The 12,852-nt window shown below is 38.8% G+C and overlaps 1 protein-coding gene and 1 pseudogene across 5 annotated transcripts in view; one reads left to right on the top strand and one right to left on the bottom strand.

Annotated features, from left to right (window-relative positions):
* Positions 1-12,852, top strand: part of EPC1 (enhancer of polycomb homolog 1) — a 135,601-nt gene that overhangs the window by 108,164 nt on the left and 14,585 nt on the right. For all 5 annotated transcript variants that reach the window (XM_037131192.2, XM_037131190.2, XM_053670978.1 and 2 more), the window contains 2 exons: positions 38-127; positions 209-357. In XM_037131192.2, coding sequence (XP_036987087.2) covers positions 38-127; positions 209-357 — 239 coding nt within the window. The remainder of the gene's footprint in view (positions 1-37; positions 128-208; positions 358-12,852) is intronic.
* LOC119038651 (polyadenylate-binding protein 1-like) lies at positions 1,591-12,083 on the bottom strand (annotated as a pseudogene).

Raw genomic sequence — 12,852 nt, 5'->3', positions numbered from 1 at the left:
AAGTCAAATGTTTTGACTCACTGCATTTTATTTAAAGGTTTTGTCTGGTTCTTCGGAAACTGAGGAAGAAAATGATCCAGATGGTCCCTTTGCTTTCCGTAGGAAAGCAGGCTGTCAGTACTATGCTGTAAGTTTCGGGCTCTCTTTTTAAATAAACTGTTTGCCTTTAACTGGATAAATAAAATAATTTGGATTTTTTTTTTTTAAGCCTCACTTAGACCAAACTGGCAACTGGCCTTGGACAAGTCCTAAAGATGGAGGATTAGGGGATGTGCGATATAGATACTGCTTAACTACCCTCACCGTACCCCAAAGATGTATTGGATTTGCACGAAGACGGGTTGGACGTGGTGGAAGGTAAGGTATTTCTGTATCCTAAGTATAGGGATATTTTTGACAGTAATCGAATTTAAAATTTAAATCGAGGTAATCCTCCTCAGCCGTTCATTTGTTCCCACTTGCTGTTCTTGACTGATTTTTTTTGTTTGAAATACCTTGTCTTGCTACCTGGTTTTTATACAGCCCTCTTTTAATGCATAACTAATGGATCTGAATGGAACTGCTTTTCTTCCCAAGTTTGCAAACCTCACATATCTGTCCTCACAGATAGAATTCTAACAAAAGGCACCAGGTAAAGGCAAGTATAAATCATGATTGCATAAATTAAGTTAAAGAAATGTTCCAGGAATTCTGGAAGATAACTGACAAAAAGGATTAGATAGGCTAAGGAATCCAGTATATAATATAAGGGGTTCTTTAATTCGTCAGTGAAAAGGCTTCAGGTTCCATGGATGACCTGATCTTGACATCCGAGTTTGTCAGGATCGAATTTTTCTTCTTTCTTTTGTTAAACCTAATAGTACTCCTTCATACTCTGGATGCCTTTGTGTGAGAAGTTGTATGAGGGGAGGGAGGGAATTGGAAAATGCATAAAAGCGAAGGGGGAAAAGCTTTCAAGTAAAATGTGAAAAAAAAAGTAAAAGGCATAACAGGTAATACCAAGGTACTCTCAGGAAGAAACCTAAGGGTATGATTTATGATAAATTAAGGGTTTATACACATTTGTTTCATTTTTTAATCTTAGCTACAGTTCTTATCACTTTATTTTTTTTCACTGTTTAAGGAGTTTTTATTAAACCAAGAATTTTATAATCCAAATTACAATTCCTTGCTCAATTGTCAGTTTTGTTATTTAAAACAGAATTGATATTCTGAGCTATTCCTTATAAAGAATTACAAAAATAAATAAAGGAATGCTTCAAATTTTTGTACTTGTTGAAAATTTTTCCCAGGGTCTATAAAACATTAATTTGTTTTTATATTTCACTATTTGGGGGGGCGGGTTGTTGTTGTTTTTAAGTCAATAAGTTATCTAGATCTAGCATTAGATTGGTAGACCAATCTAGATCTAGATCTAGCATTATGTTTGCTAGACCTGGCATTTGCTCGGTATATAAGGTCCAAAGTTTCCTTTCCTTTTTATTTATTTTCTATTTTGCAATGTTTTTTTCCATAATATTTAAGTTTTTCAATGTTTAGGTATTTTTCTTCGGTGAAGCACAAGTTTCTTTTCATGGCCCCTGATAAATTTTAAACAGTTGGAACACCAGTGGCACTATTCACTGCTTTCTGGGAGGCCTCTTTAGCTCGGTGGGCTTGTAGTACAGCTACAGCTTCATCAACTTTAGAATGCAGAGACTCTGGAGACTCAAGCATATGAAGAAATTCTAAATTATCAATCTCCAACAACATGCCACTGATGTTTTTACCAGCGAGAGTAGGGTGCATGGCTTGAAGGAGAGGAAACAGCCGTTCATCCAGCACTTGCTTTTGCTGTTAAGGAGGGGCAGATGCCAGCATGGAAGCAGTTCAAGGCTCCTGACCTTGTTCATGAACAGCAGGCTGCTGCATGGTATTGTGGCTGTGCATTAAAATGTTGAGGATTGTGAACTCCCACAGCGTATTTGTATTATGGGGTGGTACAGACAGCAAGAGTAGCTGCAGCAGCAGCAGTTGCAGGATGTGGACCCATTGTCTGTGTTAATGTGTTAGCAGTACACTGTGTGGACACAACTCATGGAACCTGTGAAAAAGTTAGTCTCATAGTACTAAATAGTGGTCTAGGAGCAGCTGGGCAAATAGCACCAGGCATATTTTGGAATGGATGAGGTCTGGTACCCTGAGCAGTCCAGTGAGGACTTGGTCTTAGTTGCAGTTTGGCTAGAAGGATAGTATGCAGCATGGTTCTGAGTCTTTGAGGTAGCTGCCATGAAGTTAAGTAAGCTGAAAGAGGTGCTGGCTGGTAGGAGTTGATTCTGGGGTTAGGCACTGCTCTCACACTCAAAATTCTCTGCATATACTGGTTAGTGAGGTGAGCCTGGTGTTCTTTGTACTGAGCTAAAGCTACATATAATGGCTTGGTAGCCACAATTCTATCATTCATTTCTGTGACTGCTTTAGTAGCTTCTTCTGGAGAGGACAAACATCCAAAATCAAACCTTTTGCTGCTACCACCCTCCATTATAACCTTTGCACTAGTGATTGTACCAAATGGAGAAAATTTTCTGGAGATGTTCAGCATCAATGCCATCATCAGGATTTTTCACATAAAGGTTAACACCCTGGTATCTGGTAATCCTGTCTTGCTTCATCTGTTCAAATTTGCACTTAAGTTCCATCTGCCATTCTACTTTTTTCTGAGCTCTGCCAACGTAAATTTGTTTTCTGTTAAGCTCCTTTCCATTCATCTCATCCACAGCTTTCTGTGCATCTTCATGCCTTTTGAAGCTTACAAATCCAAAACCTTTGGATTTTCCATTTTCATAGGTCATTACTTTCACACTCAAGGTGGGCCCAAACTTGCCAAAGATCCTGAAGATGTTCATCATCCATCTCTTCTCCAAATTTCTTTCTTTTTTTTAAATTTATTTAATTGTTATTCAAGTACAGTTTTCTGTGTTTTACTCCCGTCCCAGCCCACCCCCTGCAGTGCTCCCCACCTTCCTTCCATTTCCGCGCCCCCCTTAGTTGTTGTCCATGTGTCCCTTATACTAGTTCCTGTAAATTCTTCCCCTTTTCCCCTGAAATTCCCTCCCCTCTTGTCACTGTCCGCCTATTCTCTATTTCAGTGTCTTTGCTTATATTTTGCTTGCATGTTTGTTTTCTTGCTTAGGTTCCTGTTAAAGGTGAGATCATATGGTATTTGTCTTTCACCACCTAGCTTATTTCACTCAGTATAATGCTTTCCAGTTCCATCCATGCTGTTGCAAAGAGTAGGAGCTCCTCCTTTCTTTCTGCTGCATAGAATTTCATTGTGTAAATGTACCATAGTTTTTATATCCATTCATTTACTGATGGGCGCTTAGGTTGCCCCCAACTCTTGGCTATTGTAAATTGTGCTGCTATAAACATTGGGGTACATAGGTTCTTTTGGATTGGTGTTTCAGGGTACTTAGGATATGATCCTAGCAGTGGAATTGCTGGGTCAAAAGGTAGATTCATTTTTAGTGTTTTTAGAAAATATCATACTGTTTTCCATAGTGGTTGTACCAGTCTACAATCCCACCAACAGTGTGTGTACTAGGGTTCGCTTTCCTCCACAACCTCTCCAACACTTGTTGTTTATTGCTTGGTTGATAATTGCATTCTGACCAGTGCGAAGTATTATCTCATTGTGATTTTAATTTGCATCTCTCTGATAGCTAGGGATTCTGAGCATCTTTTCATGTGTCTCTAGATCCTCTGTATGTCCTCTGTGGAGATATGTCTTTTCAGGTCCTTCACCCTTTTTTAAATTGGGTTGCTTGTCTTCTTAGAGTGGAATCATGTGAGTTCTTTATATATTTTGGAGAATAAACCTTTGTCTGAGGTATCATTGGAAATATATTTCCCCATACACTTGATTCTCTTTTTTTTACTTTTTACATATATTTTATTGATTATGCCATTGCAGTTGTCCTATTTCCCCCCTTCATTCTCCTCCACCCTGTACACTCCCTCCCCCACCATTCCTCCCCTTTAGTTTATGTCCACGCGTCTCAAGTTCTTTAGATTCTATATTTCCCATACTATGCTTGCCTTCCTTTCTATTTTCTACCTATCATTTATGCTACTTATTTTCTGCACCTTCTCCCCCCTTCTTCTTCTCCCACTCCTCTGTTGCTAACCCTCCATGTGATCTTCATTTCTATGGTTCTACTCCTGATCTAGCTGTCCTCTTAGTTTGGTTTAGTTTTAGGTGTGGTTGTTAATAACTGTGAGTTTGCTGTCCTTTCACTGTTCATATTTTTTATCTTCTTTTATTTAGATAAGTCCCTTTAATATTTCATATAATAAGGGCTTGGTGATGATAAACCCCTTGAATTTGATATTATCTGAGAAGTACTTTATCTGCCCTTCCATTCTAAATGAAAACTTTGCTGGATAGAGCAATCTTGGATGTAGGTCTTTGGATTTCATGACTTGGAATACTTCTTTCCAGCCCCTTCTTGCCTGTAAGGTCACTTTTGAGAAATCTGCTGACAGTCTGCTGGGAACTCCTTTGTAGGTGACTGTCCCCTTAGCTCTTGCTGCTTCTAGGATTCTCTCCTTCATTTTAATCTTGGCTAATGTAATGATGATGTGCCTTGGTATGTTCCTTCTTGGGTCCAACTTCTTTGGTACTCTCTGAGCTTCCTGGACTTCCTGGAAGTCTATTTCCTTTGCCAGATTGGGGAAGTTCTCCTTTGTTATTTGTTCTAACAAGTTTTCCACTTGTTGCTGTTCCTCTCCCCCTTCTGGTACCCCTATAATTTGGATGTTGGAAGGTTTAAAGATGTCCTGAAGGTTCCTAAGCTTCTCATTTTTTTGAATTCTTGTTTCTTCCTTCTTTTCTGATTGGTCATTTTTTCCTTCCTTCTGGTCCACTCCCTTGATTTGAGTCCCAGTTCCTTTCCATCGCTACTGGTTTCTTGTGCATTTCCCTTCATTTCACTTAGTTTAGCCTTCATTTGTTCCTCTAATTTGTGACTAAAATCAAGCAGTTATGTGAGCATCCTGATCACCAGTGTTTTGAACTGTGCATCTGATAGGTTGGCTATTTCTTGTTCGCTTAGAGTTATTTGCTCTGGGACTCTGACTTCTTGAGCCATAATGTTTTGGTCTGTTCCCGCCTGTTATGTATGAGGGGCAGAGCCCTAGGTGTTCTCTAGGGCGGGTCAATCCAGGTGCTGGGTTGTGACACTGTATGTTTGGCTGGGGTCAAAGAGGGGCAATGGTGGTCTCCTCTGCTACTTCCTCCTTCTGGGGCCTGCGCAATCCGTTTCACTGCTCGCTCCTTCGCCTGGTTTATCTGCGCGCAAATGTGTAACCATGGTCAGCCTGCAGCCTTGCGCCCTCACTGGGTCTGCCCATCGCAACCCCATGCTTGGGTAGGTCTGGCCCAGTTTTCCTGCGCAACCCCATTCCACCAGTCGCTGGCTCCACCCCTCTTACCGGTCTGGCTGAACAGTTTGTTGTTGTCGGACTTCCTTATAGTTCAATTTTCTGTATTTTGGTTGCATTTTTGTTACTAAAACCTTGTTGTCTTTAAACTTGGTTATGCGAGGACGCACAGTGTTTCCACCTACACCTCCATCTTGGCCTGCTTTTTCTTCTGATTCTCTTTTTATTTTAATACTGTTTGTTTTAGCCATGCAGAAGATTTGTATTTTCATTAGATCTCATTTGTTTATTCTTCCTTTATGTCCCTTGCTTTAGGGGACGTATCAGGAAAAGTTTTCCTACATGAAATATCTGAGATTTTCCTGCCTATGTTCTGCTCTAGGACTTTAATGGTATCACGACTTTTACTTAAATCTTTTATCCACCTTTAATTTATTTTTGTGTATGGTATAAGTTGGTACTCGATTTCAATTTTTTCGCATATACCTGTCCAGCTCTTCAATACCATTTATTGAAGAGCCTATTTTTACTCCATTTTATGTTGCTGCCCCCTTCGTCGAATATTAATTGACTGTAGAGACTTGGGTTTATTTCTGGGCTCTCTGTTCTGTTCCATTGGTCTATCTGTCTGTTTTTATGACAGTACCAGACTGTTTTGAGTACAGTAGCCTTGTAATACACTGTGGTATCAGGTATTATGATCCCTCCTACTTCTTTTTTTTCAAAATTGCAGGTGCTATTTGGAGTCATTTATGGTTCCATATAAATTTGTAAAGTGTTTGTTCTATGTCTGTGAAATATGCCATTGGTAGTTTAATAAGTGTTGTATTAAATCTGTAAATTGCTTTGGGTAGTATGGATATTTTGATGATGTTAATTCTTCCAGTCCACGAACACAATATATGTTTCCATTTGGTTGTGTCTTCCTTGATTTTTTTCCTCAGCGTTGTGTACTTTTCTGAGTACAAGTCTCTTACCTCCTTGCTTATGTTTATTCCTAGGTATTTTAATTTTCTTGTTGCTATATCAAATGGGACTTTTATCTTGATTTCTGCTTCAGATGTTTCATTGTTAGTATACAAACATGCCTTTGATTTCTGGATATTGACTTCATATCCCACTGCATTGTCAAATTCATTTATTAGGTCTAGCAGTTTTTTGGAGGAGTCTATAGGATTTTCTGTGTACCCTATCATCTCATCTGCAAATAATGACAGTTTTCTTTTCTTCTTTTTGATTTAGATGCCTTTTATTTTCTTTTCTTGTCTGATCGCAGTGGCTAAAACTTCCTATACTGTGTTGAGTAGAAATAGTGAAAGTGGACAACCTTGTCTTATTCCTGATCTTAGTGGGCAAGGTTTTAGTTTTTCCCCAAACAGTACGTTGTTAACTATAGGTCTCTCATATATGGCCTTTATTATGTTGAGGAGTGCTCGCTCTAGTCCCACTTTGCTGAGTGTTTTTATAATAAATGAGTGCTGTACCTTATTGAATGTTTTTCCACATCTATTGATATGATCTTGTGATTTTTGTCTTTGCTTTTGTTTATGTGATATATTAAATTTATTGATTTATGAACATTGTACCATCTTTGCATCCCTGGGATAAATCTCACTTGGTCATGGTGTATGATCTTTTAATGTATTGTTGGATGTGATTTGCCAATATTTTGTTGAGGATTTTAGCGTCTATGTTCATCAGCGATATTGGCCTGAAGTTTTCTTTCTTTCTTGTGTCTCTATCTGGTTTTGCAATTAGGATGATGCTGGCTTCATAAAAAGAATTTGGGAGTTTTCTGTTATTTTGGATTTTTTGGAATAATCTGTGAAGAACAGGGGTTAGCTCTTCCTTAAATGCTTTGTAGAATTCCCCTGTGAAACCATCTGGTCCAGGGCTTCTGTGTGATGGGAGTTTTTTGATTACTGCTTCAATTTCTTTTATTGGTATTGGTCTGTTCAGGTGTTCTACTTCTTTTTCATTGAGTTTTGGGAGATTATATTTTTCTAGAAATGTGTCCATTTCCCCTGGGTTTTCAAATTTCTTGGCATACAGTTCTTCATAGTAATTTCTTACAGTCCTTTGTATTTATGTGATGTCAGTTGTGATCTCTCCTGTTTCATTTCTGATTGTGTTTATTTGGGTTCTCTCTCTTTTCTTGATGAGGCTGCTTAAAGGCTTGTCTATTTTGTTTATCTTTCAAAAAAAACAGGTCCTGGATTCATTGGTCCTTAGAATTGTGCTTTTACTCTCTCTGTCATTTAATTCTGCTCGAATCTTGGTTATTTCCTTTCTTCTACTTGCCTTGGGCTGTCTTTGTTGTTCCTCAAGTTCTTATAGGTGTAGGGTTTGGTTGCTTGTTTGAAATGTTTCTGTCTTTTTTAGGTAGGCCTGTGTCACTGAACTTCCCTCTCAGGACTGCCTTTGTTGTGTCCCATAAGTTTTGTTGTGAGTCCATTTTCATTTGTTTCCAGAAACTTTCTGGAAAGTTTAATAGCATGCTATTCAATGTCTATGATTTTGATTGTTCTGGTTTTTTTCCCTTTGGGTTGGTTTCATGTTTCAGTCCCTTGTCATCAGAGAAAATACTTGATACAGTTTCAGTTTTCTTGAATTTGTTGAGGCTTGTTTTGTGTCCTATCATGTGTTTTATCTTTGAAAATTCTGTATGTACCTTTGAAAAGACTATGTATTTAGCTTCTTTGGAATGAAAGGCTCTATATATATATCAAATCCATCCATTTTATTTTGGGCAGTGTTCAATGCCACAGTGTCTTTGTTAATATTTTGTTTGGAAGATCTGTCCATTTTTGACAATGGGGTGTTAAAATCTCCTACTGTAATTGTATCGCTGTCAATATCTTTCTTGAAGTCCTCCAAAATTTTCTTTATGTGTTTGGGTGCTTCTGTGTTGGGTACATATGTATTTACAATGTTTATGTCTTGTTGGTGGATTCTTCCCTTGAGTATTATGAAGTGACATTCTGGGTCTCTCTTTATGGCCCTGTTTTCTGAAATCTATTTTGTGTGGTCTGAGTATTGCTACTCTGTCCTTTTTTTTTTTTTTTTTCCTGTCCATTTGCTTGGAATATTTGTTTCTAGTCTTTCACTTTTAGTCATTGTAGGTGTTTTGTTTTGAGGTAGGTGTCTTGTAGACAGCATATGTGTGGGTCATGCTTTCTTATCCATTCAGCTATTCTGTGTCTTTTAATTGGAGCATTTAATCCATTTACGTTTAAGGTTATTATTGATAGGTACTTATTCATTGCCATTTTTGTACCTGTGTTCCTCTCTGTCTCTCTCTTTTTCTTCCTTTCCTTAAAGCAGTCCTTTTAGCATCTCTTGTAGAGCTGGTTTGGTAGAGGCATATTCTTTTAGACTTATTTTGTGTTGGAAGCTCCTTCTTTGGCCTTCTATCTTGATTGAGAGCCTTGCTGGGTAAAGTAGCCTTGGTTGCAGGCCTCTGGTTTTCATTTCTTGGAATATTTCTTGCCATTCTCTTCTGGCTTGGAGCATTTCCATTGAGAAGTAAGCTGCGAGCCTTTTTGAGGCTCCCTTGTATGTTACTTCCTTTTTCTCCCTTGCTGCCTTTAAGATTCTCTGTTTGTCTTGGAATTTTGCCATTTTAAGTGTGATGTGTCTTGGATTGGGCCTCTTTGGGTTTCTCTTGATTGGGACTCTGTTTTTTCTGGATTTGTGTGACTTTTTCTCTCATCAAATTAGGGAAATTTTCCATCATTCTTTTTTCAAACAGGTTTTCTATCCCTTGCTCTTCTTCTCCTTCTAGTATCCCTTTTATACAGATATTATTACGTTTCATGTTGTCCTGCATTTCCCTTAATCCCTCTTCATTCTTTCTGAACATCTTTTCCTTTTCTTGTTCTTTCTGGGTGGTTTTTTTTTTTCCCTTTTCCTCCTGGTCACTCATCCGATCTTCTGTTTCATTGAGCCTGATTTTGAATCCTTCTGTTGTATTCTTCAGTTCAGAAATTGTATTCTTTATTTTCTCTTGGCACTTGTTGATAGTCACTCTTTTCTTTTTCATGTTGATATAGTTTGCAGTGAGTTTATTGTACTTTCCCTGTAATTTCTGGTAATTCACTGTGAGCTCATTGAGCTTCCTGATTACCATTGGCTTGAACTCAATATCTGGTAGTTGAGTTGCCTCTATTTCATTTAACATTCTTTCTGAGGCTTTCTTCTTTCCTTTCATTGGGGATTGTTTCTTTGTCTTCTCATTGTTTGTGAGACTCTTCTTGTTAGCCTCAGCTTCTTAAATTTATCAGTTCTGACTCCCTGGGTTTCTGATATGAACTTCTGTGGTAGAATACCTGTGAGAATCAGTGGTGCTATCCTTGATATCCCCAGCTCACTGGTTTTGGATGTTGTTTATGTTGGCTCTGTATATGTCTTTGGGTTTTGATTGTTTTTGGGTCTTTCTTTAGTGGGTCTTTCGCACCAGCTGGTTAAGGTTAACTGAGGGTCACTCTTCCCACCACCTCTTGTATTTTGTTGTGCTGGCACAGGCAGTTTCTGTTGAAGCTAGTTCTTTCGTGTGTACTAGCTTTTTAGGATTTTTTTCTTGTTCTCGTTAAGTTGTTTGTTCTGGGCACTTCATCCACTATTTAGTTGTATTTCCAGAGAGGTCCTAGATTGGAGTTCGTGTGGCTTCCACTCCCTCTTTCACCTTCTTCTATTGTTATGTGTTGGTAGTTCCTTTGTTGGTGGGTTTCCTCTTGCAGCAGCTATCCTGGTGTTCACAGCTTCCACCCATTATTTATTTTGGTCATTTGGAGGGGGAAGGCAAAATGGTACAGCAAGTGTATTCTATAGTATTTACAGTATCAGCCCATAGAGAAGGTATAGGAGATCCTTTGGCTATGTATAGTGTTAACTTTGATATTCCACTCAACTAGCTAATTTTTAGAAAGAATGGGAAAACAATAAGACTCTTGTTAGGGAGGGAAGTATTGTGAGTTTGACCTAGAAAGCAGTGAGGTTGTGGGAGGTCAGATTCTGAGGTAAGATGAGAGTAAAAGATAGAAAATAGGTGTAGCGTGTGAGAGAATAGAGTTAACCTCAACAGTAATAGAGTTCAGGAAACCGTGTAGTGGGCTAAGATCTGGGAGGGGTGCTGTGTAGTTATTATTTAGAATAATAATGGAACAATAATCAGATGACAGAATCTATGTGATCTCGATAACAAGAATAGGAAGTATAGGTCCTTGAGTAGTGTGCTAATGGAACACAAGTGAAGTGAAAGACAGTAAATTAACAATACACGATGAAAGAGAGAACAAGAGAAACCAGTCAAACAATACAATATAACCAGCCAAAGCAAAGAGACTAAACAGAAAGAACTGGAATACAAAAGTACTAATAAAATAAAAGACATAAGAATAATGAAAAAATGATAATACAAATATGCAGTAACTTGCAGGTTCTCTGTCGTAGCAAAATGAAATTTGTCTCACTGTCTCAGCTGTTGGATGCCCCCTCTTTGGGATCAACTCTGGTCTTTTCACAGTTCCAGGTTTTTTTGTCTCACTTGTGGGAAATTTTTTTTTTTTAAAGGAGGAGGGAGGAAGGAAGAAGAGATAAAATGGGAAAGAAAGGAAGAATAAAACAAGAAAGAAGCAAAGAGAGGAAAAAGTTAAAAGATAAAAAAAATAATTACTTTACCCCCCCCCCCCAAAAAAAAAAAGCCTCTTGCTGGCTTCAAACTGGCCAAACCAGTTTTTCTGGTCTTCCTGGCTGCAGGAGGCTGAGGGGTGATTAGTCTTGCTTTCCTCCCTCTCTGCACTCAGTCACCCTCCAGCCCTTTTTCTCAGCAGGCTATGGTCCTGCAGGTTCCTCGGGCATGCACTCTCCCTGGGGCTTTGAGTGTGGGCTCCAGACCTTCCTCAGAGGGCACTCTCCCTGCTGTGCTGTCCTATGTGCTTGGCCAGGTGCCTCCCATCCCTCAGGTTCAGGTGCTCACTCTTCCCAGTCTTCCAAGTGCAGGTGGGGCCTTCCAAGCCACCTCAGGAGCAATGCCTGGCTGGTTGGGGAGGAGGCAGGAGTGGCTGCTACAGGAGAATTCCCCCAAACATTCTTTTTTTTTTTTTTTTTTAACTTTTTCTTTTTGAGAAATTTCTCCTATTTCAGCTTATTGCTCCATACAGAGACCTGGCCTCTCACACAGCCCAATTCTCCAACCAGACCAAGGACTATCCAGGTCACAGCTCATCCCAGCCCTCCTTTCAACTCTCCCCAGCTGGTGTCCACAGACACCATGTATGCTCACAGCCCATGTGTGTTTGCCACTTAGTCCTTATTCCCCTCTCAGCAACTTGAAGCAACCAGGTTTCTCCTGGTGCTGCTCAATTCTTGCTTGGCAGGGAAGAGAGCTATTAATCCAGCTCTCTCCCAAGAACCCTGTGGCAGACCCCGGGGGGTGCTGGGCCTGGGGCTGCAGCTGCCCTGGTCCCCGAGCTGGTTCCAGGGACCTTATTGTTCTGAAGCACTCTTCTTACCATCTGGTTTTTAAATGCTCTCTACAATTTTTGGTCTCCTATCTTCATGTATTCCGGGGTACTATTGGCTCTGTTCCTCTGCAGATTAGCCAGGTTTTTCTCTTGTGTGTAAGGGGAAGTGGAATCTGCTCCCTCCTACCTCGCCGTCATCTTCAGTATCCCTGTGTTTTTTTAATTTTATTTTATTAAAACCTTTGGGATGACAATGGTTAATAAATTACAGGTTTTAGGTGTCCAATTCTGTAATATATCATCTGTGTATTGCATTGTGTGTTCACCACCCAAAGTCAAATCTGCTTCTGTATCCAAAATATATTTTATTTAGCACTTTTCCCCATGTCATTACATTGATATCAGTAGTAGTAAGAATTCTGTATGTTTGCTATATTGTATTTTATACTAGCATGAATCAGTGTTAGCATGCCTGTTAAGGTGAAGTCATTTATAAAGTTTAAATTCATAACATCTCAAATACTTTATTTATTAGAAATTTTAAACATAGCTTTTACCGCTTTTCTCCTGCCTCCTCCCCACCCCTCAAAAAATATGATGTTTTTACTTAAATAGATAACAGATATGTTAGCAACATTTTATAAAGTGTTTTGGTGCTTTGTAATGGCAGTGACAGTCTTTGATGTAAAAAGTAATTTGAAAAGTAAAATACTTTGATATATTATCAGTAACTTATACTGGTAGGCCATCCGGTAGAATTACAACTCTTAAGTTGTAAAATATTTACCTTATTCTTTGAGGTAAATGAAATCATTATAAATAACATAAAAAAAAAGAACCTTTATCAGATACTGGCATTTTAGCATATAGAGGTAAATACTGCAATAATCAAATTTAAATATTAAGTGTGAGATGGCTTTTTGGAGTGGGAAGAGAAAGAAACCCCTTTTTTATATCATTTTTAAAT

This window comes from Artibeus jamaicensis, unplaced genomic scaffold (assembly GCF_021234435.1).
Source record: "Artibeus jamaicensis isolate MK-2021 breed Jamaican fruit bat unplaced genomic scaffold, CSHL_Jam_final contig_659, whole genome shotgun sequence".
Taxonomy (NCBI): Eukaryota; Metazoa; Chordata; class Mammalia; order Chiroptera; family Phyllostomidae; genus Artibeus; species Artibeus jamaicensis.
The sequence above is the reverse complement of the archived record's forward strand: the minus strand, read 5'-3'. Positions and strand labels throughout refer to the sequence as shown.